General features: G+C 44.4%; 1 protein-coding gene across 1 annotated transcript in view; it reads left to right on the forward strand.

Annotated features, from left to right (window-relative positions):
* The window catches only part of COL4A2 (collagen type IV alpha 2 chain), a 177,164-nt gene that overhangs the window by 145,092 nt on the left and 5,448 nt on the right, over positions 1-26,624 (forward strand). The window contains exons 32-44 of the mRNA XM_054970131.1: positions 44-187; positions 2,786-2,911; positions 12,506-12,687; positions 14,875-14,938; positions 15,232-15,306; positions 15,694-15,801; positions 16,733-16,840; positions 19,246-19,317; positions 19,783-19,908; positions 20,138-20,254; positions 21,830-21,991; positions 22,086-22,184; positions 23,284-23,430. Of these exons, the coding sequence (XP_054826106.1) occupies positions 44-187; positions 2,786-2,911; positions 12,506-12,687; positions 14,875-14,938; positions 15,232-15,306; positions 15,694-15,801; positions 16,733-16,840; positions 19,246-19,317; positions 19,783-19,908; positions 20,138-20,254; positions 21,830-21,991; positions 22,086-22,184; positions 23,284-23,430 (1,530 nt within the window). The remainder of the gene's footprint in view (positions 1-43; positions 188-2,785; positions 2,912-12,505; positions 12,688-14,874; positions 14,939-15,231; positions 15,307-15,693; positions 15,802-16,732; positions 16,841-19,245; positions 19,318-19,782; positions 19,909-20,137; positions 20,255-21,829; positions 21,992-22,085; positions 22,185-23,283; positions 23,431-26,624) is intronic.

Consider the following 26,624-nt stretch of genomic DNA (forward strand, 5'->3'; position numbering starts at 1 on the left):
TAATAAAGGCTTCACCTTCCTTGTTCCCATTTTCTCTCACAAGGGAGCAAAGGTTCCCCAGGTGTTGCAGGGTTCAAAGGTGCCATGGGCTTCAAAGGTTGGCCAGGATCGAAAGGAGTCGTGGGAGTACAGGGTTCCCCTGGGATTCTAGGTTCGCGAGGCCTGACTGGTGAAGCAGGACAGAAAGGTACTTTACTTCTCTTTCATTTTCCTTCACTGAAGTGCATGGGATGGGTTGGGGGTGTTTTTATCTAACACAGAACCTTTATTTAGGTGAATTCTAGGGTTAGCAGCCCTCTATTTGTGACAACTGGAGAACAACTGTTATGCTCACCGAGATACGTTGTGTCTTCTTTCAGCCAATGGCAAAGTCTTATTGATTCCTTGGTGCCTATCTAAAGGTGGCATTCTAGCTAATAGGGCAGGGGTCCCCAACATGGTACCCATGGGCACAGTTTTGCCCGCTGACACATTTTCTGGTGCTCACCAAGTGTACTGTAAAGCATGGTTTCTGATTGTTCATTGGATTGGCCGTTGCAGATTTTTAAAAACATTGCTTTGGCAGAAACTGCTTCCATAGCACAAAGATCTTCACTGTGTGGCTGAAGGTAAGCTGTAGCAGCCATTTTGTGACTGGCTTCGTCTCCTGTGGCAGCCATTTTGTGACTGGCTTCGTCTCCTGTGGCAGCCATTTTGCGGCAGCCAATTTGTTGCTGCACCCACCACACTGTGACAGAATTATAAATGTGCCCACTGGTTCTAAAAGTTTAGGGGGGTACTGTGATAGGGGATCCCACATCCTTGAAATATAATAGGGGAACCCCTGACAGAGGCTGTAGCAACCATAGAGCTATAGCCATGTTGGCTAGTTAGGATGGAAAGAAGCGGATGAGAATGCCTCCTTTTTTCTAGGCCCCATGGCATCACAAAAACAATCCGAGCTTAATTGTTCTGATTTCAAGGGAACAGCTGTTGAGCCACATTCCACTGCAAGTCACCAGAGTACAACAGGAATAATTTATTTACTTATGCATTTATTTAAAATTAGGAGCCCAGTGGCACAGAGTGGTAAGCTGCAGTATTGCAGCCCATGCTCTGCTCACAACCTGAGTTCTATCCTGGCAGAAGCCAGGTTCAAGTCGCTGGCTCAAGGTTGACTCAGCCTTCCATCCTTCCAAGGTCGGTAAAATGAGTACCCAGTTTCCTGGGGGTAAAGAGTAGATGACTGGGGAAAGCAATGGCAAACCACCCTGTAAAAAGTCTGCCAAGAAAACGTCATGATGCGGCGTCCCCCCATGGGTCAGTAATGACTTGATGCTTGCACAGGGGACTACCTTTACCTTTATTTAAAATATTACTATCCTGCCTTATGTCCTTGGACTCAAGGTGGTGCACAATGTAGCGACCAAGTTAGAAAGGCATAATTACGCAATTAATAGGGTTGTACTGTACAGAATGGCTTAGACAGCTACTTGGGTAAAAGTTTAGGGACTGTGATCTGTAGTACTGTGTATAACTTGTACCATAAGTAGGATCCTAAGATGAAATTTTTGCGTTGTTTAATGTGTCTTGTTAATACTTATACTTTGCTGCAGTTCTGTTTCCAGATTTCTGGTTCCAAATTCCTTCTTTAGAAATGCTATTGCATTATTTGCTGGATGTCCAATCCTGTTGATTGTATTAACTTTGGCTGGGCCATCCAATTTGAGCCCGAGTGAGAAAGGCAGGTTGTAAATAACGAAAATAAAAAAACAAACTAACCCAACTGAGAAACAGATTAAAATACACAAGGGATACCCGCTTTATCCTTGCATACTAGTCGGAGGGGGCCATATGTGTCAAAGCTGCAGATAACAGTAACTGGGAGAAAGGTGCAAATTACACGAGTCGCTCAGAAGTACTGTGAGAGGAGGTAAAGGCAAGAGGGGGCAACACTTTGTATTTACGCTTGCTATTCAGCTCTCTCTCTCTCCCCTCCTAAACATTTGTCTTTTTTAATTTATTTTTTATTTATTTATTTATTATTTTTTTTAAATTTTATTGGTGAGTACATAGAGTATTATTAAATGCACAAATTCCCCGTCTTATCTAAATTATATCAGCCCCCACCCTTTCCCCCACCCTCCTTATGGACTTCCAACAGCTTTCCAACCCCTAACCCATCTTATTATTTAAATTACTCTTAACTATAATTTCTCTAAATCTTATATATATTGTATCACTTATTCTATGCATATTCAAATTCTTCTATATCTCCCAATTTTCTAATATATCGATTTACATTTCACTGTTTCAACTATCTATTTTTAATACAATTTTTTATTACTAATATTAGCTTAGATTAATTAATAACTAAATTTCCCCATTAATGGTAAAGTTACTTCTCTCTCCCCTTTATAAAGTCACATGTTAATAATTCTCAAACTGCCACAGTTCTCCTTTCACATCCCATTTTTTTTCTAGATATTGTTTCAGCTTCTCCCAGTCTGCAAAATATTCTCCTGGATCCAGATCTTTCAACTTTCTTGTCATTTTGTCCATTTCTGCCATGTACAACAATTTATAAATCCAATCTTCTATAGTTGGTATTTCTTGCACTTTCCATTTCTGCGCGTACAAGTCTTGCTGCTGTAATCATGTAAAATAGCAATGTTCTATGCTGTTTTGGAACATCTTCCATTCCCTCCTAAACATTTGTCTTGAGAGATGTTTCTCACCAAGCAGACCAAGCGGTAGCAAGTTGAGAGGTTGATTAACATGACCACTAGGCATTTATTCCTGATAGGTGACCGTGGAGCACATGGCCCACCAGGCACTCCTCCAAAAATCATGCTAAGCATGCTTCAGGAAGTGAAAGGTGAAAAAGGAGATGAAGGAGAAACGGGGATCAAGGGCTACCTTGGTTTTAAAGGTAAGGAACTGCTCCAGCACTATGGGGAACAGGGTGTGTGATATCCTGCACACTACCAGGTGGGCAGTGGTTTTACTCAGCCCGTCAGCTTTTAGTCCGGTGTTTACCATTTTCAGCAAACTGTTTATCACATCATACCAGTTTGGTATAGTGGCTAAGAGCAGACTCTCATCTGGAGAACCAGCTTTGATTCCTCACTCCTCTACCTGAAGCCAGCTGGGTGACCTTGGGTCAGTCACAGCTCTCTCAGAGCTCTCTCAGCCCCACCCACCTCACAGAGTGATTGTCATGAGGATAATAATAACACACTTTGTAGTGTTATTATATTAGCAACAAAGCCCGTTGTGGTAGAAAATACAACGGGCTCTAGAAAGGGGAGGGTGGGCAGGTGGGCATTTCCTCCTCCTCCGTCACTGATCCCTGCTAGATGAAGGTGGAGGGGGGGGATTGCCACTGGCTCTGCTCCTGATCCCTGCTGGGTGAAGAAGGGATGGGCATTGCCTCCTACTCTGCACGTGAATCCAGCTGGGTGGTCAGAGGGGCATTGCCGCCTGCTCCACACGTGAGTCCGGCAGGTTGAATAGGGGGTGGGCATTGCCTCCTGCTCCGCTCCTGATCCCAGGTGGGTGAAGGGGCAGACATTGTCATCTTCTCACCTGATCCTGGCCGGGTGAAGGGGGGCAGGCATTGCCACCTGCTCCACTCCTGATCCCTGCTGTTTGAAGTTGGAGACGGGCATTACCTCCTGCCCTGTGCCTGACCCAGGCTGGGTGAAGGGGGATGGGCATTGCCTCATGCTCCACTCCTGATCCTGGGAGGGTGAAGGGGCAGGCATTTTCATCTTCTCCTCGCCTGATCCTAGCTGGGTGAAGGGGGCAGGCATTGCCACCTGCTCCACTCCTGATCCCTGCCGGACGAAGTTGGAGGTGGGCATTACCTCCTGCTCTGTGCCTGACCCAAGCTGGGTGAAGGGGGATGGGCATTGCCTCATGCTCCACTCCTGATCCTGGGGGGGGGGTGAAGGGGCAGGCATTTTCATTTTCTCCTCGCCTGTTCCTAGCTGAGTGAAGGGGGGCAGGCATGGCCACCTGCTCCACTCCTGATCGCTGCTGGATGAAGGGGAATGGGCATTTCCATCTGTCCCACTCCGGATCCCAGCTGGGTGAAGGTGGAGGGTGGGTATTGCCCCCTGCTCTGCTCCTGATTCCAGCTGGGTGAAGTCAGAGGGGCATTGCCGCCTGCTCTACACCTGATTCCGGCAGGTTGAATAGGGGGTGGGCATTGCCTCCTGCTCCGCTCCTGATCCCAGGCGGGTGAAGGGGCAGACAATGTCATCTTCTCACCTGATCCTGGCCGGGTGAAGGGGGGGCAGGCATTGCCACCTTCTACACTCCTGATCCCTGCTGGATGAAGTTGGAGGCGGGCATTACCTCCTGCCCTGTGCCTGACCCAGGCTGGGTGAAGGGGGATGGGCATTGCCTCATGCTCCACTTTTGATCCTGGGAGGGTGAAGGGGCAGGCATTTTCATCTCCTCACCTGATCCTAGTTGGGAGAAGGGGGGCAGGCATTGCCACCTGCTCCACTCCTGATCCCTGCCAGACGAAGTTGGAAGTAGGCATTACCTCTGTGCCTGACCCAGGCTGGGTGAAGGGGGATGGGCATTGCCTCATGCTCCACTCCTGATCCTGGCGGGGTGGTGGTGGTGACGGGGCAGGCATTTTCATCTTCTCCTCGCCTGATCCTAGCTGAGTGAAGGGGGGCAGGCATGGCCACCTGCTCCACTCCTGATCGCTGCTGGATGAAGGGGAATGGGCATTTCCATCTGTTCCACTCTGGATCCCAGCTGGGTGAAGGTGGAGGGTGGGTATTGCCCCCTGCTCTGCGCCTGATCCCAGTTGGGTGAAGGCAGGGTATGGGCATTGCCACCTGCTCCACTCCTGATCCCAGCAACCAGCAAAGGGCTAATACGGGTATGACAAGAAAAAACAGACCAACGTCCCCGTATATTGAACCAATAGCGAAAGTTCACAACTTATACACCATTTATCTGCCTAAGAAATTAGGCGTCAATAATTATATAACAAAAATATTTCCAAAAGGAACAAAGGAGCTGGACAAAATAATTGGCTCCTCACAATACACTGGAGCCTACACAATGATTCCTATTGTAATTGCTAAAGAAGTCCAGACTGGAGCTTTAAAATACACTGTGACTCCTGGTCATGAATATGAAAAGAGTCCATATGATGATGGTGATATGTTGCCAAAGACGTGAATAGCCAGGAATTTTCCCAACAGGATTCCGGGTATCCTCCTGTTTCAAAGTTTCTTGATCACGGGAATTAACTGCAAAAAATCACATACATGATATGGCTATCTCTATATTCTCATAAACCATTGCATTCTTGCCCCCAAAGATACTCACTCCTTTACAGCTTGACAAAAGTTCCCGACCGCATTCCCTGCTTGGTCAACATCTGTTCACAAGTATCCTAATTACAGAGTATTTAAGGATCCTATGCTATGAAGTCTTAAAGCTCACCAACTTCTCAGTCGCAATAACCATATAGTCCTTATCCCATTAGCATGTGCAAACAATTCAAACAAAGCCCGAGTAATCAATACATGAATTGAGCCCTAATGGCCCTAAACAATTCAACTCGAAGGTCCAAAAGGCTTCTCTTCTCCTGAGTTCTTTATTTAGATCCTTAGATCTGTCTGTCTTAAGTACCTCCAGGACCGAATATCTAAATTCCCTTTCATTCCTGTGATGCTCAATGAAATGTGGCGTGAGGGGTGCTTCCCTCTGATCATTTCTAATGCGAGAAATGTGTTCTTGAATGCGTATTTTGACAGGTCTACTGGTACTGCCAACGTAAATACATGGGCAAGTACATTCAGTAATGTAGACCACCCCACTAGTGCTGCATGTGTAAAAATGTCTGAGGGAGATTTCCCTGCCTGAGGAGGTAACCTTGAAAATAGACCCTATAGCTGCCGAGTTGCATACATTGCATCTTCCACACCGGTAATGTCCTACTGGTCTCTGAGGATCAGCCTCAATATTGACAAAGCGAGAATGAACCAACCTGTCTCTAAGGTTTGCCTTGCGGCGAAAACCTATGGTTGGTAACTGTGCACACCCCGGTATCTGGCTCACAATGTGCCAATGTTTCTTCATGATATTGCTAATGCCCTTGGCCAAGTGCGTATAGTCCACTGCCCATCTCAGGGATGCATCTGTCTTTAACTTACGGTCTCTAAACAAGTCTGATCTGCGCCGCACAGTTGCCCTCTGTTCTGCCTTCCTGACCACCTCTGCTAGATAGCCTCTCAAGAGGAAATCTCTACTTAAGGACTCCTTGGCAGAACAGAAATCCTCAGGATAGGTGGCATTTCTTTTCAACCTTAAATACTGACGAGGGCAATGCGCACGCGCTAGCGTCTGGACGCCTTGTCTCCACTCTCCCGAGGACATCCAAGTTAACAGCTTTAAAAGAATGTAAACTGCTGATTGAAACTGCTGAAACTGATTTATGAGACGTCTGGCACAACAAGAAGAAGCTTGGTGAAAAGAATAGGTGAGAGGATAACAGAACTTGTTTAGTTTTAAAAGGGAAGGGAGGACGAGCCGAGACAGATAACATGGCGGCTACTGTGAAAGGCTTATCAGAACAACTGGCACAATTTCAAGCACTAATGCTTGACTCCCAGACCAAAATACAAACTTCTTTAACTGAGCTAACAGCAGAAATGAGAAATTTGGGCTCAGAGGTTAAATTGGTGGCAGGCATTGCATCGGAAGCCAAGGCTCTTGCGCAACAGAACAAAGTGGAGATTGATTCATTGAAAAAACAATACGTAGACTTATCCGACCGTAATAGGAGGGGGAACATTATTTTCTTTGGTATTTCTGAAGAAGTTAAAGCATGTGATTTAGAGCGGACCCTGGTGGGATGGTTATCACAACAGGAGCTGGAAATAGAAGAAGAAGATATTGAACGTGCCCACAGACTCCAAACAAGAAGAATGGGGGGGGAACCGCGCCCGGTGATAATGAAGCTTGTGAGGGAGAAGTTACAGCAGAGGATATTCAAAACACTCAAGAAAAATAAAGAGCTGACATTTAAAGGCAGAAGGGTTTATGTGAAGGAAGATTTTTGCAAAGAAACGCTTTATCAAAGGACTCAAATGAAACCTTTTGCACAGAAACTTAACCAAAGCAACATTAAATTCAGCTGGGCGTACCCAGCATCCCTGGTTATTTACCAAGAGGGGAGGAGGCTTTGTGCGAGGAACCCTGAAGAGGCACGGGACCTATTAGAAACTTTGGGAGTAAATGTGAGGAATACTGAGTCAATCCCGATGGATGCAACGCATCAACCTCGGCCACAGCAACCGGACTCTGAGGAAGGTCCATCTAACCGTCAGGACAAGAGGCCAAGACTGTCTCGAGACTGAGACATATTAAGGGAAGTATACAAACAAAATTAAAATAGTATTAAAATGGTTATTAATATAACTCGGGGAGTGGAGGGTGCGCTTACCCCAGATGTGTAGAGAAGGGATGAGTACTCATCCCCAGCTCATGGCTCTACACAAGGGAAGGGGAGGGGGAGGGAGGGGGAAGGGAAGGGAAGTTGGGTATACAAAGGGGAATATCAAACTAAATATCGGGCCAGGGGAACAAAGGGAAGGTAAATCTGAGTTTGAAAATGGATAAAACGCTACAGGTGCTGACACTGAACGTCAATGGTCTGGGTTCAGATTTAAAAAGGTATAAACTTCTTAGATTTCTTAAACAACAGAATATAGATATAGCATGGCTCCAGGAAACACATAAATCAAAGAAAGATAAAAGACCTTTATTCAGAGACCCTAATTGGGGGATCTTGGCAGAGGCACGTGGATCATCAAAATCAAGAGGTGTGGCAATTCTGGCTCACAAGAGGAATGATATAAGAGTAATAGAAGTGATAAGAGATGCTGAAGGGAGGTTCATAATGGTTAAATGCCTGGTTGAAAATAGATTAACAACATTGATAAACATATATGCTCCAAATACGGGACAGAAAACCTTTTTATTAAAGGTATTAAAAAAAGCGCGTAGCTTCTCTGAAGGAGAGGTAATTTTGGCAGGAGATTTAAATAAGGATTTTAATAAAGATAACATAATTAATTGGAAACAATGGGATCTGACTGAAGTACACAAAGTTCTTAACCTAGTGCCCAAACCCACATATTTTTCAAGTAGACATAAAACCACCTCATGTTTAGACTATGTACTTATAAATAGAATGAGTACCTGGGAGGTAAAAAGAGTAACCACCCATCCAACATGGATTTCAGACCACGCCCCGGTAAGTGTAGAAATAATACTAATGCATAAACAAGTTAGAAGACCATGGAGATACAACAACATGATTATGGCTAGGGAGGAGGACAAGCGATATATTACGGATCAAATAAAGCTATACTTCAAAGAGAACAGAGGAACAGTGGAGACAAATACACTATGGGATGCGGCTAAGGCGGTAATTAGAGGGCAATGTATTATGAAAGAAAAGGAGATAAGGAAAAAATGGCATGCCGATAGGGAAGGGAAACTACAGGAATTAAGTAAGTTGCAAGAGGACCAAATAAAGAAATTTTGCCCCAATAGACATAAATTAATTAGGGAACTGCGGGAAAAACTGGATGTTCTTGACTCCATGGCATTATGGAAAAAGCAGGTTATGGTAAAAAACGAATACCAGAGAAATACACTTAATTCAGCCAAGAGATTAGCAAATTACCTGAGAAGGGAAAAGGAGAGACAAAGGGTGAGGAGTATTAAGATAAATAAAAAGGTGACACAGAATCCAGAGGAGATAAAAGGAGCATTTGAGAAATTTTATAAAAGTTTATATGAGGAAAAAGAGGTGAAGGAATTTGAGGAAGAGATAGGGACAGTGTTAACGGAAACTGAACGAAGGAGGCTTGAGGAGGATGTAAAGTGTCAAGAGATTGAGCAGGCGATAGGTAGCTTAAAGACAGGTAGATCTCCAGGGTTAGATGGTTTTTCAGCTGAATTTTATAAGGAAATGAAAGAGGTATTGATCCCTGAATTACAAGAAGTATTTAATAATATACTAAAAGGAGGAAAGGCCCCGGATACCTGGAGGAAAGCAGAAATAACGGTGATTTTGAAACCTAAGAGAGACCCCCAAGAAGTGGGTTCATATAGACCGATTAGCCTGCTGAATCAGGATTATAAACTCTTTGCCAAAATATTGGCAAATAGACTTAAGAATATTATTCGGAAAGTGATAAAAGAGGATCAATACGGTTTTATGGAGGGTAGAAACATTGCACACCCAATAAGAAATTTAATCAATGTCTTGTGTCATAGTAAATTTAGGAAACTGGCTTTATTAAAATTAGATGTTTATAAAGCTTTTGATACACTGTCATATCAATTTTTATGGACAGTTATGGCCAAATATGGAATTAGTCAATCAATTATACAAGTATTCCAGGAAATATATAGAGAAGGCACAGCGGTAGTTAGACTCAATGGGGAACATACCTCACAATTCTCACTTCAGAGAGGAGTTAGGCAAGGATGTCCGCTTTCCCCGTTCCTCTTCATAATGGCTATAGAACAACTAGCTCAACGCATTAGGAACTCTGGGAGGATAGAGGGATGTCAAATAGGCAAGGAAGAAATTAAATTAAACTTATTTGCAGATGACCTGATCATAGTTATATCTAATCCGAAAGAAGGAGTCAAAGAGACAAAAATTATATTAGAAGACTTTGAGTTAAACTCAGGATTAAAAGTTAATATGGCAAAATCAGAGATAATGTATATTAATGTGAGGATGGAAGAAAGGAAAGCGATACATAAATGGACAGGAATAGGTTTAGGGGTCAAGAAATTCAGATATTTAGGGATAGATATAGTTAAAAATGTTAATAAGATGGTAGAGAGGAATTATAATCGGACGTGGAACACAATATTGAAAGAAATGAGGAGGTGGGGCAAGAAGACATTAAGCATAACAGCTAGGATTAATATAGTGAAAATGTTCTGGACCCCAAAGTTATTATATTTGTTTCAAACGATACCTTTAGAAATCAATAGACAAAAAATTAACAGTTGGAATGCGAGAATAAAAGAATGGGTCTTTGGCAGTAAAAAAAGTAGGGTTTCTAGATATTTCATATATGCTCATAGATCTGACATGGGATGGGGTGTCCCAGAACTGGGAAATTATTATGAAGCATTTCAAATAAAAACATTAATGGAAATAGGGGAGAGAAGTGAACAAAAATGGGTTAGAATCGAGAATGAGGCAAATAAAGGGGTTGGAAGATTTGGAGTATTTACAGGAGGAAAGTTTAAATACAGTATGTTAGAACCGGGACCGAGAAAAACAGCATTAATGATTTGGAGGAAATGGCAACCGAAATGGTTAAAGGGAGTATCTAAACAAGTATTATTAGAGGCATTGGATGAGGAGGAGGAAGATGAGAAGTGGTGGAGATTACTTAAACAGAAAGGGTACACTAGATTGCAAGATATACTATGTGGGCAGTCACTTAAACCATTACAAACATTACATGATGAAATAGGAAGGCAATATTGGTTGAAGCTAATAGGTTTACATAATAGACTTAAAAAGATAATCGAAAATAGGACTCTGACGGCGGGGGAACCAATGGAGGAGTTATTAAAGGTGATGATAAACACAAAAAGAGGATTAGCAGGCAAGATATATAGAAGGATGATGTCTGATAAAGATCGGACAAGAACCCTCCTTCAGGGGAAGTGGAGCGTAGAAATTAGTCTAGCGGATAGAAGGGCTGACAGAATTATAAAAGGTATACAGGAGATAAAAGTGCATAAATTCAGAGAGCTGGAATTGAAATTCTACACGAAGTGGTATAGAACCCCGGCTATATTAGCTAATATGTTCTCAAGACTAAGTTCAAACTGTTGGCACTGCAGAAACGGGAAAGGATGGTACTCCCATATGTGGTGGGAGTGTGCAGAAGTTAAAGCTTTTTGGGAGAAGGTAACAGAGCAACTTTATAAGTTCTTCGCAATAAGACCAAAGATAGACCCAGAATTGATGTTAGGTAGTACTTTAGGTCATAAAGATATCAGAAAAGAAGGACAGGACTTATTTAAAGCAATGGTGCTAGCCGGTAAAGCAGTAATAGCATTTGGTTGGAAAGACAAAACTAAGTGGACGGAACTAAACTGGCAGGATTATTTATTTGAATACATTCAATCAGACATTATAGCCATAATTAATCAGGATGAGTCATGGGAATTAAGAATAGGAAAGATTAAGGAAAAATGGCATTTATATTTAAAATGGGTCATGGAGGGTCAACAACGGGACGTTCGGTGGAAGCTCCTAAGCTTGTGCCCCTGGCTAGAAAGGATGAGTAGCTAAAGGGAGGGCGGGAGGGATAAGGGTATGGAAATACAGATGAATAACTTGAATGGGAAATAGTCATCCAAAATACACTAAAACTCTCAACCCTCCCCGGCTATAGGATACAATATCTTCGGCGATGAATTAAGTGAGGAGGAAGAGGAAGGAGAATCAAGGAGGAATAGAAGAAGGAGAGGACTCAGAGACTTACTCCTCTTGTGAAGAAACAAGATAAATAGAAGAACGATTCTTACAAGGGACTTCTGCCGAAGATATAGAAACTGTATATGAACTTATGGGGAGGGGTTGGGCAATGGGTATATATGTACGGGAATAAGGATGTTTCGAAGGAAATGCACAAAAAATATTCAATAAAAAAAATAAATAAATAAAAAAAAAAAATAACCTTAAATACTGACCATACGACAGAAGCCGTTTTCATATTCATGACCAGGAGTCACAGTGTATTTTAAAGCTCCGGTCTGGACTTTTTTAGCAATTACAATAGGAATCATTGTGTAGGCTCCAGTGTATTGTAAGGAGCCAATTATTTTGTCCAGCTCCTTTGTTCCTTTTTGGAAATGTTTTTTGTTATATAATTGTTGACGCCTAATTTCTTAGGCAGATAAATGGTGTATAAGTTGTGGTGTATAAGTGTGTATAAGCTATTGGTTCAATATACAGGGACGTTGGTCTGTTTTTTCCACTCCTGATCCCAGCTGGTGAAAGCAGGGGGAAGGTATTTCCGCCTTCTCCGTGCCTGATCCTGGCCTGGGCTTCCCACCACAGTGCAGTGCAGGAGAATACTTCAGACAGATGCCTGCCTGGGAGCCTAAAGTGAACCCGAGCCAGTTTGGTGTAGTGGTTATGGGCATGGGACTCTAATCTTGAGAACCAGGTTTGATTCCCCACTCTTCCGCTTGAAGCCAGCTGGGTGACCTTGGGTCAGTCACAGCTCTCTCAGAGCTCTCTCAGCCCCACCAACCTCACAGGGTGATTGTCATGAGGATAATCATGACACACTTTGTAAACCACTCTAAGAGGGTGTGGCTAAAAACGGACCTCTCTGGAAATCTCTGACAGTTCTCCGTGTGCTACCAAAGGCAGCTTGGCAGAAGTTGGGTGTCCTCGGAAGTGAACATACGCCAACTCTTTGTCTTGCAGGCAGTAAAGGGATGCCAGGCTACCCTGGCCAGACAGGAAGACCAGGTTCGCCTGGATTCCCAGGGTATGAGAAGGGTGAGAAAGGACAGATTGGGGTCCCAGGATTCAAAGGCTTCCCAGGACACCCTGGTACCCAAGGACCTCAAGGCATTCCTGGCTTCCCTGGAGCCACCGGACGCCGGGTGAGCAAATCCCATTTGTTTGTTTATTTGAATCACAACTTTGTGTTGGTTATCTTTGGTTGGGGAATGGCAGAAAGAGAGGGAGGGAGAGTTGAATTATTGGGGGAATGGCCGAGAGAGAGGGAGAGAGAGAACTGAGTGACATCCCTCCTTTCCCAGGCCCTAATCCATGCTGTTTCATAGAATCATAGAGTTGGAGGGGGCCATAGAGACCATCTAGTCCAACCCCCTGCCCAGTGCAGGAACAGCCTAAAGACAAGTATTAGTTCAGCTGTTCCTTGAAGACTACCAATGAGGGGGAACCTACCACATCCCTAGGCAGCAGATTCCACTGCTGAACTGCTCTTAATGTGAAGAAGTTTCCCCTGTTGTCCAGCCAGTACCTTCTCTCCTGTAGTTTAAACTCATTGTTTCGAGTCCTATCCTCTGATGCTAACAGGAACAGCTCCTTTTCCTCCCCTGACAGGCTTTTAAATGCTTAAAGAGAGTGATCATGTCTTCCCTCAACCTCCTCCTCTCCATATTAAATCTTATCTTATTCAAATCGGCCCACTTTTCCAGGGTGTTCCGATCTCATTGAATTCTATCTCTGTCTTCAAGGGTGTTTGCTACTCCTCCCAGTTTGGTGTCATCTGCAAATTTAATGAGTAATCCCTTCACACCCTCATCCAGATCATTTATAAAAACATTGAAAAACACTGGGCCCAGAACCAAGCCCTTTGGCACTCAACTCCAACCAGACATGATGCCATTGACAATTATTCTTTGGGCGCAGTTATCCAGCCAGTTCCCTATCCAGCTAACCATCCTATAGTTGCCACAGTCCTCTAGTCTACCCATCAGAACACCATAAGGAACCTTATCAAAAGCTTTATAAACCACATCGACAGCATTCCCGCTATCCAGTAAGCTTGTCACTCGATCATAGAAGGAAATGAGGTTGGTCCGGCAGCACCTGTCGAGGACAAATCCATGCTGACTTCCCTGTATTACCATGTTGTCCGCCAGATGCTTGCAGACTTAATATCTACTCCAGTATCCTTCCTGGGACAGAGGTCAGGATGATGGTCCAGTAGTTCCCAGGATTGTCCTTTTTCCTTTTCTTGAAGATCGGGACGACATTTGCCATCCTCCCACCCACCCAGCGGCTGCTAATATATCTCATGCCCTATGTAGTTTATTCCTAGAACACTCTGGTCAACATCAGCACTGTATTCATGGTGGAGGGACTGATTTTGGAGAAAAGCCCCAACGAATAGGCCTCAGTAGGACCCAACCAAGCCACATTTTTACATTTATTCCTGCGCTGAGATACACTTCTTTTAAAAGTTAGATACAGTAGATAACTTGTGCATTTGTGAGGTGCCCTGAGGTTGCAGCTGACTTATGGCAACCCTGTTGGGTTTTTAAGGCAAGAGATGTACAGAGATAAGTTTGCCATTGCTTGCCTTTGCATAATAACCTTTGAATTCCTTGATGGTCTCCCATCCAAGTGCTAATCAGGGCCAACCCTGCTTAGCTTCTAACTAGATTGAGCTAGCCTGGGATTGAGCTAGCCTGGGAAAAGTCAATGATGTCGTGTAGAATTTTCCAACCCGGAATTAGCCACTCTAGGAGGATCTATACATGTCTCTTCCCCCACTTCAATGATTTATTAATTCAAAACATTTCCACATTATCACCTTGGACTCCAGGCGGCCTGAATCCATGTAAATCGCTACACATGTGCACAGGAGCCTCCATGTGGTTCATCTGAGAAGTTTCACAACTTGGGCCCCTGAACAATCATCCATTTATGTTGACCTGTGAGCTTCCATGCATGGTGAAGAAGATGGACCTTGCTCCATTTCTTCGCCAGGTGTTTGATTTCAGCAATGGCTCCCTGAGAAGCCATGGATCCGGGCTGTCGTTTCTTGCAAAATTGTCACAGAAATGTCCTACTTTCTAACCCACACTTCTTTGGAAAGAAACTCATTTCGATATTGAGTAGCATGTGTGTACGGGGTGTGTGTTTGCGATTTTTCATTTTTAATGTAACTGCTTTTGAATTAAGGTTTCTCGTTGAAAGGCAAAAGGTGAAAATGACAAAGGTTAAAACATTTGTGGCATTTTCATTTTATCATAATGTTGATCCGTTATAATCCATTCTGATCAATGAGCCAATGTCCGCTTTCAACCACATGACAGGGAGAAAAGGGATTTCCAGGGATTTCCGGGACCTTTGGCAAGACAGGGCAACCTGGGGACATTGGTGAGTCCATTTGTACCACTAAGCCTTTTTAAAGCATTATTTCAGGACACGTACAGTTCGATGCAGAATGAAAAGTTGTTACCCGTGACCCAATCCAGCGTAAGCTGAATTCACTAGAAAAATGTCCATCGTGTTTTGGGGACATTGATCTCAGATTCCCACATATTTTTTTGCTTTGTTCTTTTCTGTCAACTTTCATTTTTGGGTAATATTACACAGCAATCTCTTCACTTTCACATGAAAAGATGTTAAAATACATATACAAATGCCTTGCTAATTTGTGCTTCTAACAGGTAGTAGGGGAGATACCGTAAACGTACCTGGAATAACAGGCCCTAAAGGGGAGGCTGGTACCCCTGGATTCCAAGGTAAAAACCCTTTAACTGTTAGACTAAAAGTCACCACTGTGTGAGGGAATTAACGGCATATGTGTGCTACACATGGTTATAATGTGACCACAATGGACTTTATTCCCTGTCTAAGGTTTCATTCCAGACAATAGCTTGAGAGTTATATTTTATATATACTTGTTCTTAATTTCCAAAGTGTTTATTGTCATCCAGTGAAATTGTTTATTACAATTCCATGTCCAGATGGGGGAAAAAGATCTCCACCCACAACAGCTTACCAGCCCTAGTAAGATTTGAAGCACTTTTCTGTCTGCCACTTTGGTACAGGGAATACTCATGGCATAACTACACCCGATGCAGGCTGCAACATTTTCAGGAGCAACGGGCGTTTATCATTTTTTGCAGGTGTGCGAGGCCCCCTAGGAGAAAAAGGAGAAAGTGGAGATCCAGGTTTTTATGGCATTGAAGGAATCCGGGGCATACAAGGAGAACCTGGTTTAAGAGGGCAAGAAGGTGATGTTTGCCTTTTACACAGCCACTTCAAAGCTTGGAAGCCCTTTTTTGTGTTTTCCCCTGGTAGTGCTGGGTGTTGCCTTAGAGAGAATTAACATGCAGGCACAAGTACTTCCTAGTTCTGCATTGCTCCCACACAGCCATCATACTCTATCCAGCCTGGGAAGGCAGAAGAAGTACTAATACAGGTTTCTGCTTTCATTACTGCCTTTCCAAAGCACCGCGGAAATCAGAACAAAACAGTACAAACATCCAGCCTTCTTTGAATGTGGAAGGCTGCTTTGAAGCGCCATCCTTACATCATGCCATGAAGAGTATTGCACCGTGTCATCCTATCAATGCAATCCTGTGCAGAGTTACTCCAGTCTTAGACCACCATTTCAATGGCCTTGGGCTGGAGTAACTCTGCATAGGATTGCACTGTTGGATTACCTAGCACAGCGGTCCCCAATCTGCAGTTTGCAGAGAGCCACATTTGGAATTACCATCAAATGAAACAGACACATTTACTTCCATCTTCAGGATGAGGCTCGCATTCACGGAGGCTTGGAATTACCAGTTCCTGCATCGGTGGCCATTGAAAGGTGGGGACCAATTCCTAGCCGCAAGCCCCGTTGGGCAAGAGCCATGCCCACTTTTCGGAAACAAGGGAAAGCCACTGAGTCAGTATCACTGCCCTAGCACAATAGAGGGGTTTGAACAAACACACGAGTTCTAAATATGAAATCTGAAAACAATATACAGTGCGTTCTTACAAATAAAGGAGGAAAAAATCCAGTCCTTTTCATGTCAAACTACCAAACAACTTGGAACTCGCTCAGCGACAAAGCCCTTGTATTTAGCAATAAGTGCAGTGTCACTTCTACCAACATTTGGATTCTATAATAATTTAATGGATGCCAAGACATAATGATATTGTTGTACCATGTAGGATTCCCGGGACTGACTGGGGAACGAGGATTGCCGGGGGATCTAGGAATTCCAGGGTCTCCGGGTGAAAAAGGAAGTTCTGGACAGCCTGGGTTTCCGGGACAGAAAGGTAAATTAAATTATTTCTCTCATCTGTCTGTCTGTCTGTCTGTCTGTCTGTCTGTCTGTCTGTCTGTCTATATCTATCTATCTATCTATCTATCTATCTATCTATCTATCTATCTATCTATCTATCTATCTATCTATCTATCTATCTATCTATCTAATTAATCTTAAATTATGCATTCTAAGCTTAAATAGTGAGTTTTGCATTTTCAGTAAAAGCTTGTAATTTGGAATTTTCCAACATTTATTAATTAATTAATTAATTTACATCTGGCCTGTCTCCCCAACGGGGACCCAACGCAGCTTACCTCATTCTCCTCTCCTCCACTTTATCCTTCTACCAAGGTTTCCCTGGAAAGCACCCTGGTAGTTGTTTGCCACTGTTGATGTCCTTCTAAGAACATCTGGACTGGCCCTCTGAGAACATGCCCTTCCAACTCAGCCCTAGCGCAATAACATAGTAACTAGGTAAAATACTTTATAGCAAACTATCTCGTGCCCAGGCGAACTTATGATGGGCAAACTCCCTTTGGCTTGCTTTGATTTATATTCACTTTTTGCAGTCTTAGCACACAAGTGTGGAAAGCCGCCTTTGGACTTAGGAGCCCTGGAGAACTACATTTCCCAGGATTCCTTGCACCTGAGATACTGTTGTTACAGCATCTCAGAGCCAAGCTACAAGTGACGAATGACACTTGCCTGGCAAGTGAACAGACAGATGTATTCCTCCCTGTTCACTTGCCATTCACTTGCGCTCCACATGATCCAGTGGAGAACAAGTGAATGGCAAGCGAACAGGGAGGAATACACGTGAGTCTGTTCACTTGCCAAGCAAGTGTAATTCATCACTTGTAGCTAGGCTCTTAGGCACAAAGAAAGGACCTGGAGTTGAGAAGGAGGGAGTGAGAAAGAGATGCCTGGCTTCTGCCACCAAGCCAGAGAAGAAAGACTAAAAAAGGGCAAATACATACCCAGGCCCCAAACTAGAAGGCCCTGAGTTCGCTTCCTCATGGGGGAGGCCTTTTGAATTAGGGAGGGGTTGTATCCTGAACTTTCCCCATTGAAGAGGCACAAGAAATATAAAGGTCAAAGTCACCATCAGTAGCAGAACTGCTCCTACTCTCCAAGTCCCCTTGGGGATTTTTCATCCGTCCACCTCCTATTCCTCAGTGAAAAATGCAGGGGCCAATGGTTGCAAGCGCAAGTCCCATGACGCCACAGGTAAGCCACCTGCTAAAAGCCCTGTGCATTTCTTGGGCAGCGGTTTCATTCACAGCTGCAGTATGTAAAACAACAGATAGTGACAATCTCACATTGGATTATGAGTCCTCCTTTTTTAAAAGTTTCTTTTCTGTTTTCTGTAATTGCACACAAGTCGGTGGCCAGAAGAGTTACCATATCTATTTGAAGTTCCTGTTTCGTATTTTTATTATCAGGATGTAAATATTTTTGCATGTCTGGTATCTGCTTAGGGTGTGTCAATTTGTGTCATCTTTGGATTTCGCAGCATGATAAATCTCATCTACTGTTTGTCATCTTTGAGATTTGGCATGTTGTATAGTAGTTGGAACAACACGAGTTGATAGTTGGAAAGTGCCATCAAGTTGCAGCTGATTTATGGCAACCCAGAGTTTTTCTAGGCAAAGGACGAACAGAGGTGGTTGCCTGCCTCTGCACATCAACCCTGGACTTCCTTGGTAGTCTCCCATCCAAGTACTAACCAGGGTGGACCCGCTTAGCTTTCATGATCTAAGAATATCAGGCTAGCCTGGGCCATTCGGTTCAGGTACGTCCATGATGTTGTGTGCACTTAATAGCTACCAGTATTTGACAGTGTTAGAAATTTGTCGTGATAGCATTTGATATGTGACAGTTGATATGAGACAGTATTTGGTTTGGATATGATTAGGTAGCTGGCATGCAGTAACTGATATGCAATGGGTGTTTCATAGTATTTGACAGTATTCAGTTGCTGACACAGTAACAAGCTTTTAGCATTTGCTAAACCAGCTGCCAAGAATTTTCTAATAAGTTGTAAATAAAACCTCACCTCTCAAATGTCAAGTTATATTGTGGTAAAATATTTACATTGCTGCATCAGTAATATAAATTCATAGTTCATTGAACATAAAACTTCCACTGGAGAAAAACTCCACCGTGCCAGCTGGCCATGCTTCATACACTTGTGTATCTTAATCAGAACACAGTAGTAAACGTGTCCAAACATGTCAGGCAGAGTAGCAGCAATACCTCCTAGTTGGGCAACAGATGCTAAGCAGATCTAGCTACCTGCACGTCTCCCTTTTTACACATGGTTTTGTATCCCATACTTGAGTTCTTCCATAACAATCTGAAACACTTGCTAATTATGTCGAGGCATTATATCAACCATGTGATATTTTTTGGCAGGTGGTCCTGGCCTCAAAGGGATTCCTGGATTAGATGGGTTGGCAGGAGCTAAAGGATTGCAAGGAACACCAGGTATGTTCAGGTTATGCGGGTTGTTTCTGAAATGGGCTCCCTTTTCTAGGAGTCAGCTGACTTTCAGACCCTTTCTTTATTTGCTTAGCATTTCCCCCCAGAATTGATATTAGGGAACGGGGCTCAACGTTTCAAAGGGGTGAGAATTGATGGGTTAGATCTTGAATTTAACCCGGAAGCATATAGGCAGCTGGAGAAGCTCCAGTCAGCATTCAGTATCCCTTGCAGGTAACATTAGAAGGTAACCTGTCGACTGCATTCTGGACCACCTGCAGCTTCAAGGACAGCCCCGTATAGCATTTATGATCAGTCTGAACATTTCAGAAGTTGTCAACTGTGCCTCCCACGCTACAGCATTACGGATAATTAATGTTACTGAAACACCTATTTCCATATTTAGGACGCTGATGTTTAACATCACCGTCTTTTTCGTCCTCTTTTTTTCTTTTTCTTTTTGCACAACAGGTCCCGATGCATATGGCCCACCAGGTTTCCAAGGCATTTGGGGTGACAAAGGTACACCGGGAGAACCAAGTTCTGTTGAAGGCAGTTGGGGAGCCGCAGGTCAAAAAGGAGAGAGGGGAGATCCAGGTTGGTATCTCGTTCCATAGGTTTAGGCATGATACCGTATACTGTTTTGCCCCAATATTGGCTACCCTTGGAACCATTTTTATTTAGGTTATCTGGAAAACAGGGTCAAATAGGGTCCCCACAATGGCAAATATTTCAACCTTAAAAATAATATAAAATATATAACCAATACTTCAATGAAAACATGTAAATAGACTTAATGTTTACGTCTTTAATCTCTGACTGGCAGGACAACGAGGTGTGGTTGGCGATCCTGGACCGGCCGGAGTGCCAGGGCTTCCTGGAATTTCCAATATCTCTGGAATCCCTGGGGAAGTTGGAGCCGCCGGTTTTGATGGCGTTCCAGGTAACACCATCTTTCCTCTTCCTTTTGGAGCAGAGCCCTGGTGATGGTGGCTTATTTATATAGCGCCACCAACAAGAAGATAGTCCCTGACCTGAGGAGCTTGCAATCAGGAATTTGCCGTAAGGGAGACTCCAAGGGGAAGAGGGTTAGAATCTCAGAGGTAGAATCTCAGTGGCATGTGCTTAGGTTTACTTTCAGTGTGTGTGTGGAGGGAAGGTAGTTTGTGCCAAAGCTTTCACAGAAAAAGTGGGTTTGATAGAAATGGAGACGTGGCATCCCACAAGTGTTCTGGAAGACATTCCTGGCATAAGGGGCAGCCAGGAATAAAAGAGTCAACTGAGAGATCAGGAGACTGTTGGGTGGCTGGCGGTAGTGGAGCAAGAGGAGTGAAAGAACAAGATGTTACAGCAGAGGCACGGGGGTAAAGAAGGAGACCTCTGAAGATAAGAACAAGGATCTAGAAGATGCCATTATAGGGAGGAAAGGAAGAGCATCCCATGGACAGGCAGATTAGACAAGCAAAGGAATGCCGGACAGAGGCAAAGGGGTTGAGGTTTAGCAGTGGAAGGTGGATAGGAGGAGCAAAGTCAAGGGGCAAGATGACGAGAGCACAAACCTGGGTTTCTGCTGGTGGAGTGGAGGTAACCGACCCTGGGTTGGCCATGTTTATGTGACCTGGCAATTGACTGTATAGGAGGGAAGAGAGAAATAAAAAATAAAGGTGAGGTTTTATGCATGTCCTGAAAGATCAAATGTTGACTTTCTTGGGGGGGGGGCATAGGGGTAGTTTTGGACACACTGAGTTGGAGACAGCCAGGAGACATCTCGGCAGAACTGTCAGATAGTAAACTGGTGATAGAGGATTGGAGGGAGGAAGTTCAGGGCGCATCATGAGCACAGAGAGAGCCATAGGGTTTGAGGAGGTCTTCCACAGACTGTGTGTTAAGAAAGATGAGGGCCCGGGGCAGATCCAGTACAGTGGGAGGAAATGGCAGGCAATAAGCTCAGTCAGTTCAGAGGCCAAGGGCAGAAAGGAAACCAGGGGGGGATGAGGAGAGAGGGCGGGGCAAGGGCTGGCTTTGTGAGAACAGCATGTTGGAGGGGATTCATACAGTGGGATGGGGAAAGAAGAGAAAAGGAGTGAAAGAGATGGAGAATGGAAGAGGGAGAAGGTGATGAGAGAGGAGGGTGGCGAGGTCAGAGAAAACAGCCTTAATGTTCTCACTGGAAAAAGGAGGCGAGGCCGTAGGTAAGTGGAGGAAGGGAGCCTAGGTTAGAATGAATGGCTTACATCCTGCTTAGAATTGCCACGGGGGCAAATTTTGCTTGCCCTTTTTTCAGTCCTGCTGCTGTCACCTTTTAAATGCTTTACAGACTGTAATACACTTCTTATAACCATCGTCTGGAGCACTGTTTGTAGACTGTTGATTGTTTGTAGATTGTAGATCTACAAACCATTATTTGTAGATAAGGCCCAGCTCTGCACTGAATATTGTCAGAAAAGACGAGCCTTTGAAGCTGCTGCCAGCTTTTATCTTTTAACAGAGCTGGTAAACTATGTGTACATCTTAACAGGCTACCCAGGACTTCCAGGGGCACCTGGAATACCTGCTCCACCTGGACCCAAAGGGGAAGTGGGACAGGTAGGCGTGTTTGGAGAAGATGGTCCGAAAGGATTTAGAGGAGACCCAGGTCCAGATGGAAGGCCTGGGATACAAGGATTCCCTGGGGCAAAAGGTAGGGTGGAAAACCCAGCCCTGAGATATGTTGGTTGAGGCTGCCTGTGCAGATATGTAATGACATGCACAACCATCATTGCTTTCCTTTGAAGGACATAAAGGTGAACAAGGAGTCATGGGATTTGTTGGTTTAGTAGGAAGTACCGGTGACTTTGGCCCTACTGGACCCAAAGGAGACAGAGGACCTACAGGTGAGTACGTGCTTGTGCTTCGCTGGCTGATTCACTGTTTAGGAAACAATCCTTCCCCTCTTCACAAACTGCCTCAAAACTAAGGTTGCCGACACCAGGTGGGGAAATTCCTGGAGATATAGGGGTGGGGCTTAGGAAGGGCAGGGTTTAGAGAGGGGAGGGGCCTCAGCGAGGTACGATGCCACAGGGTTCACCCTGCAAAGCACCTGGAGTTCAGTTGTAATTCCGGGCCCCACCTGGAGGATGGCAACCCAACCCTTTATTGATCTCCCACAACCTGGAGCACTTTATTTTTTTTCCTTTTTAAGGGTGTGCTCAGAGGAAACATTCATTTTTTCATAAATTATAAGCCGTTCTCTCCTTTTTTCCTGGATCAACAAAGAGGTGAATGTACTGTATCATCACTAACCTCTATAACCTATACATTTGAAAGGTGGTTGGAAAAACAAAATGGTGGTCAGACAGCCCTTACTCCCCAAAACAGGGGCTGATACTGGTTTCTCTGTTGCTTCCTGTCCGTGGGGGAATTCCTTCATGGTGCATGTTCAGGCCAAGGGGACTGAAAAGTGGGAAGGCCGCCCAACAAACCACTTGCCTTGTTCTCCCTCCCTTATCCCAGGCTGGAGGGACACCACAGACGCAGCTGCTGCTCACCTCTCTACAGGCCTTTTCATCCCAACACCCCAAATCTCCTCAGCATTTGACCCTCTGTGTGATTTGTCAGCTTGAAACCTGCCCAGTTTTTATTGAAGAACAGAATTAAAATGCCCCCCCCCCAGAAGCCAAATCAAGAAGTGCCATGTTTGTAGCTAAGAGTGACCTCTCTAATACTAGCTAGCGGTAAAGAGAGAGCCCAATGCATGCTTATGTACTGCTTTTCTGGTCAGAATACTGTCCCACTCAGAGTAGTGAACAAAGTCAGTGTTATTATTATCCCCACAATACAGCTGGGGAGCTGAGGCTGAGAGGAGGGGTTTTACCCAAGGCTACCTTCTAAGTTCATGGAAGAAGTGGGATTCGAACCAGTAGAGTGCTGATTTGTAACCCAACCTCTTAACCATTATGCTACAGCAGCAAATCTTAATTTTTTAACGTTTAGGATTTCAAGGGCCTCCAGGTTCCCCCGGCGTGGCTCCTGTCCCCCCTAAACTGTATGCTCTGCAAGGGGCACCAGGCCCCCAGGGGAGCAGAGGGCCTTCAGGCAGTTCTGGAGAAATGGGTCCACAAGGTCCACCGGGAGATCCAGGTAAGAATTTTTTTTCCTGTGAAGGTGGCCATGATGGATGGGCAAAGATCCTGCCCCTTTCTGTCAGACACCACCCAGAGCACCTAACAGCCAGTCAGGGTCCCTGGATGGTGGAAGAAGCCAGGTGGGAGTAGTGAGAGAAAAAAATTAGTTACACTTACAGCTCAGATCAGATAGAGTCTAAAAGTCTCTCTATACATCTTACACGAGGACGCTCAAGTGAAGGGAGATGCAATATTAGCTGGGACCTGTCATTTAAAGAGACAGAACAGAAGGCGCTGTCAGTTCCCCCTCTCCACAGGAGGATAGTTCACAAAGACAGCAGGCAGAGATGCTCGTCAAAGGGTTAGTTAATTAGATAAAATGTGCAAACCCTTTGAGGAGCAATGGGGCTCTGTCTTTTCAAACTACTCTCCTGTGAAGAAGGGAAATTGACAGAGCTTTTGGCTTTTAAACTACGGCTCCTGATAAAATTTTGTTTAATTAATTAATTATTTTTTTAAAACCCTACGCCTCCTGGCTATTGCATCTCCCTTCACCTGAATGTCCTTGTGTAAGAAGTATCGTGTAGAGAGACTCATAGCCTCCAGCTGCGTAGTCTGGAAGAAATTCTTTCTCAGCAGACTTTATATATCTTAGAGCCTGGCTTTAAGAGTAAGCAGGCTAATTTCAGGGAACACTTAAAAGAGGAGCGTGTGCTGCCTCAAAGCCTGTTTTTCAGGAGTCCCACTATAACAAAGATGCAGAGGAGTTAGCCGTGTTAGTCTGTAGTAGCAAAATCAAAAAGAGTCCAGTAGCACCTTTAAGACTAACCAACTTTATTGTAGCATAAGCTTTCGAGAATCGCAGTTCTCTTCGTCAGATGCATGGAGGGCAAGAAGAAACTGGTCAGATATATAGGTGGAGAGGGGAGGGCGGAGTAGATGCAAACAGCTCCTTCTGATATGGAGATCAGTTTGCTTCTGTTAAGGAAGTCAGTTACTTCTGATAATGAGATAACCATTCATAGTCTCTATTCAATCCCAGCCTGACTGAGTCAAATTTACGTATGAATTCCAATTCAGCATCTTCCCGTTGGATTCTGTTTTTGAAAGGTTTCTGTTGAACTACAGTGACCTTTAAGTCCTTGATGGAATGTCCTGGTAGACTGAAGTATTCTCCCACTGGTTTCTGGATGTTGTCATTTTTAATGTCAGATTTGTGTCCATTTATTCTTTTGCGCAGAGGTTGGCTGGTTTGATTCAGTCAAGCTGGGATTGAATAGAGACTATGAAATCTGGCCCTTCCCCAGATTTCTAGGGCTGGGGAAGGGCCAAAGATTCATCACAAGAATTGGAGCCTGGCTGATAACTGCTTTCTGCACTTTTACCTTGTTAACTAAAACGTTATGACTTTATGAGCCTAGCAAATGCCATGTGTTATTTCTGCATACAGTTCCAATGTTCTTTAATGGGATTAATTATTCCATCCATTAATAAAAGTTATAGGGGGAGTTTCCTCTGGAATTACTGCTTTCAGAAGCCACTGAAAGTGTGACTGTCAGGTGGAAGTAGAAAAGAGCAAGAGTCCAGTAGCACCTATGAGACTAACAAAACACCTGAAGAAGTGAGCTGTGTCTCACAAAAGCTCATACCCTATCATAAATTTTGTTAGTCTTATAGGTGCTACTGGACTCTTGCACGGCCACAGGGAGACTAACACAGCTACCCATCTTGATCTGTCAGCTGGAAGTTGTGGTAAAGATCATTCTGGCCAAACAACACATCACACTAGCTCTGTTTCAATGGCATTTAAAAGCCTGTCCTTCAAAGAAGCCTTTGTGCCTCCTCCTGCTCTTTGTTCCGCACTGCCCAGGGCTTCTTCCCACATAACATAGCAGAACTCCAAGAAACATTTTGTGAATGGATTCTGTGGGGGCATACCTTTGGAACAGTTATATCTGAATGTCTCACCCAAGCATTTGTTACTTATGTGGAGTTTTGGGGACTGATGTCCTGAAGAGGGGCTGGTAGAAAATGAGTATCTAGCTTTTGGGGGCCTTAACTGAAAACTCTCCCATGAACCAGCACTTCTTTCATAAAATATTTTTCATGCATGTGAGGAAGGCATGGTTTTCCTCATTCATGCAGAATGAGGAACCCAGCCTCTAGAATGCAATTTGCTCTTGCTCATGGCCTGCCAAGCTTTAGGAAAGCTGCCTTTTGTGTTGCGTCTCTTAGCCAAACAGAGGGTTCTGCCTAAGCAGCCTTTAGACACGGTTCTGGCCCAACTATGCTTCTGCAGTAATCTCATTCAGAAAAATGTGGCTTCTGAGTTTGCAAGCAACAGTGTAGTGAGCGCTTTTTTCAGCTGGAACGGGGTGGAATAGCGTTCTGGCACCTCTTGAAAATGATCACATGGCCAGTGGCCCAGCCCCCTGATCTCCAGAAAAAGGGGAGTTTAGATTGCCCTCTGCGCCACTCCAGCAGTACCGAGGGCGATTTAAACTTGTAAAAACTCCCCCCTTGCTCCAGCTGACTGGCACCAGTCAGCTGGAGCAAGGGAGCGAGTTTAGATCGCCAGCGGTGCGGAGGGCAATTTAAGCTCCCCCCCTTGCAGGAGTGCTCCCAAGGAGTGGCTGTACCCTCGCAATGATGTTATTGCATGGTCCCAGGAGCCAGGGCACCTCCTCCTGCCAGGGGTTGCCCCATGTGCTGGCAACCCACTGAGTTCCACCACCTCTTTTCCCAGAAAAAAAGCCCTGAGATAGGGGACAACTGACTCTTGCTGACTCAGTTAAGAGCCTAGGGTGAATACTGGATCCCCCTTTATTGCTGGAGAAGCAAGCCGATGTGGCTGCGAAAAAGGCACTCTGCCAACTCCAGTTAGCTCAGAAGATGGCACCTATCTTGAGTTGGCTGATCCGGCCATGTGGATCCATGCTATGGTTGCCTCAAGGCTAGACTACAGCAATGCACTCTACATGGGTCTGACCTTAAAGACAACACAGTTGGTACAGAATGCTGTGGCCCTGCTACTATTGGGTGTTAAGTGGAATCTGCATATCACTCCCATTCTGCAGACACTCCATGGGTTACCAATCAGTTACTGGGTCAATTCAAGGTTCTGGCTTTCACCCACAAAGCCTTAATGGCATTCGGCCTATATACTTCCAGTACTGCTTCTCCTGCTAGGTTCCATCTTTGCTCATCTGA

The sequence above is a fragment of the Eublepharis macularius genome, chromosome 1 (assembly GCF_028583425.1).
Source record: "Eublepharis macularius isolate TG4126 chromosome 1, MPM_Emac_v1.0, whole genome shotgun sequence".
NCBI lineage: Eukaryota > Metazoa > Chordata > Lepidosauria > Squamata > Eublepharidae > Eublepharis > Eublepharis macularius.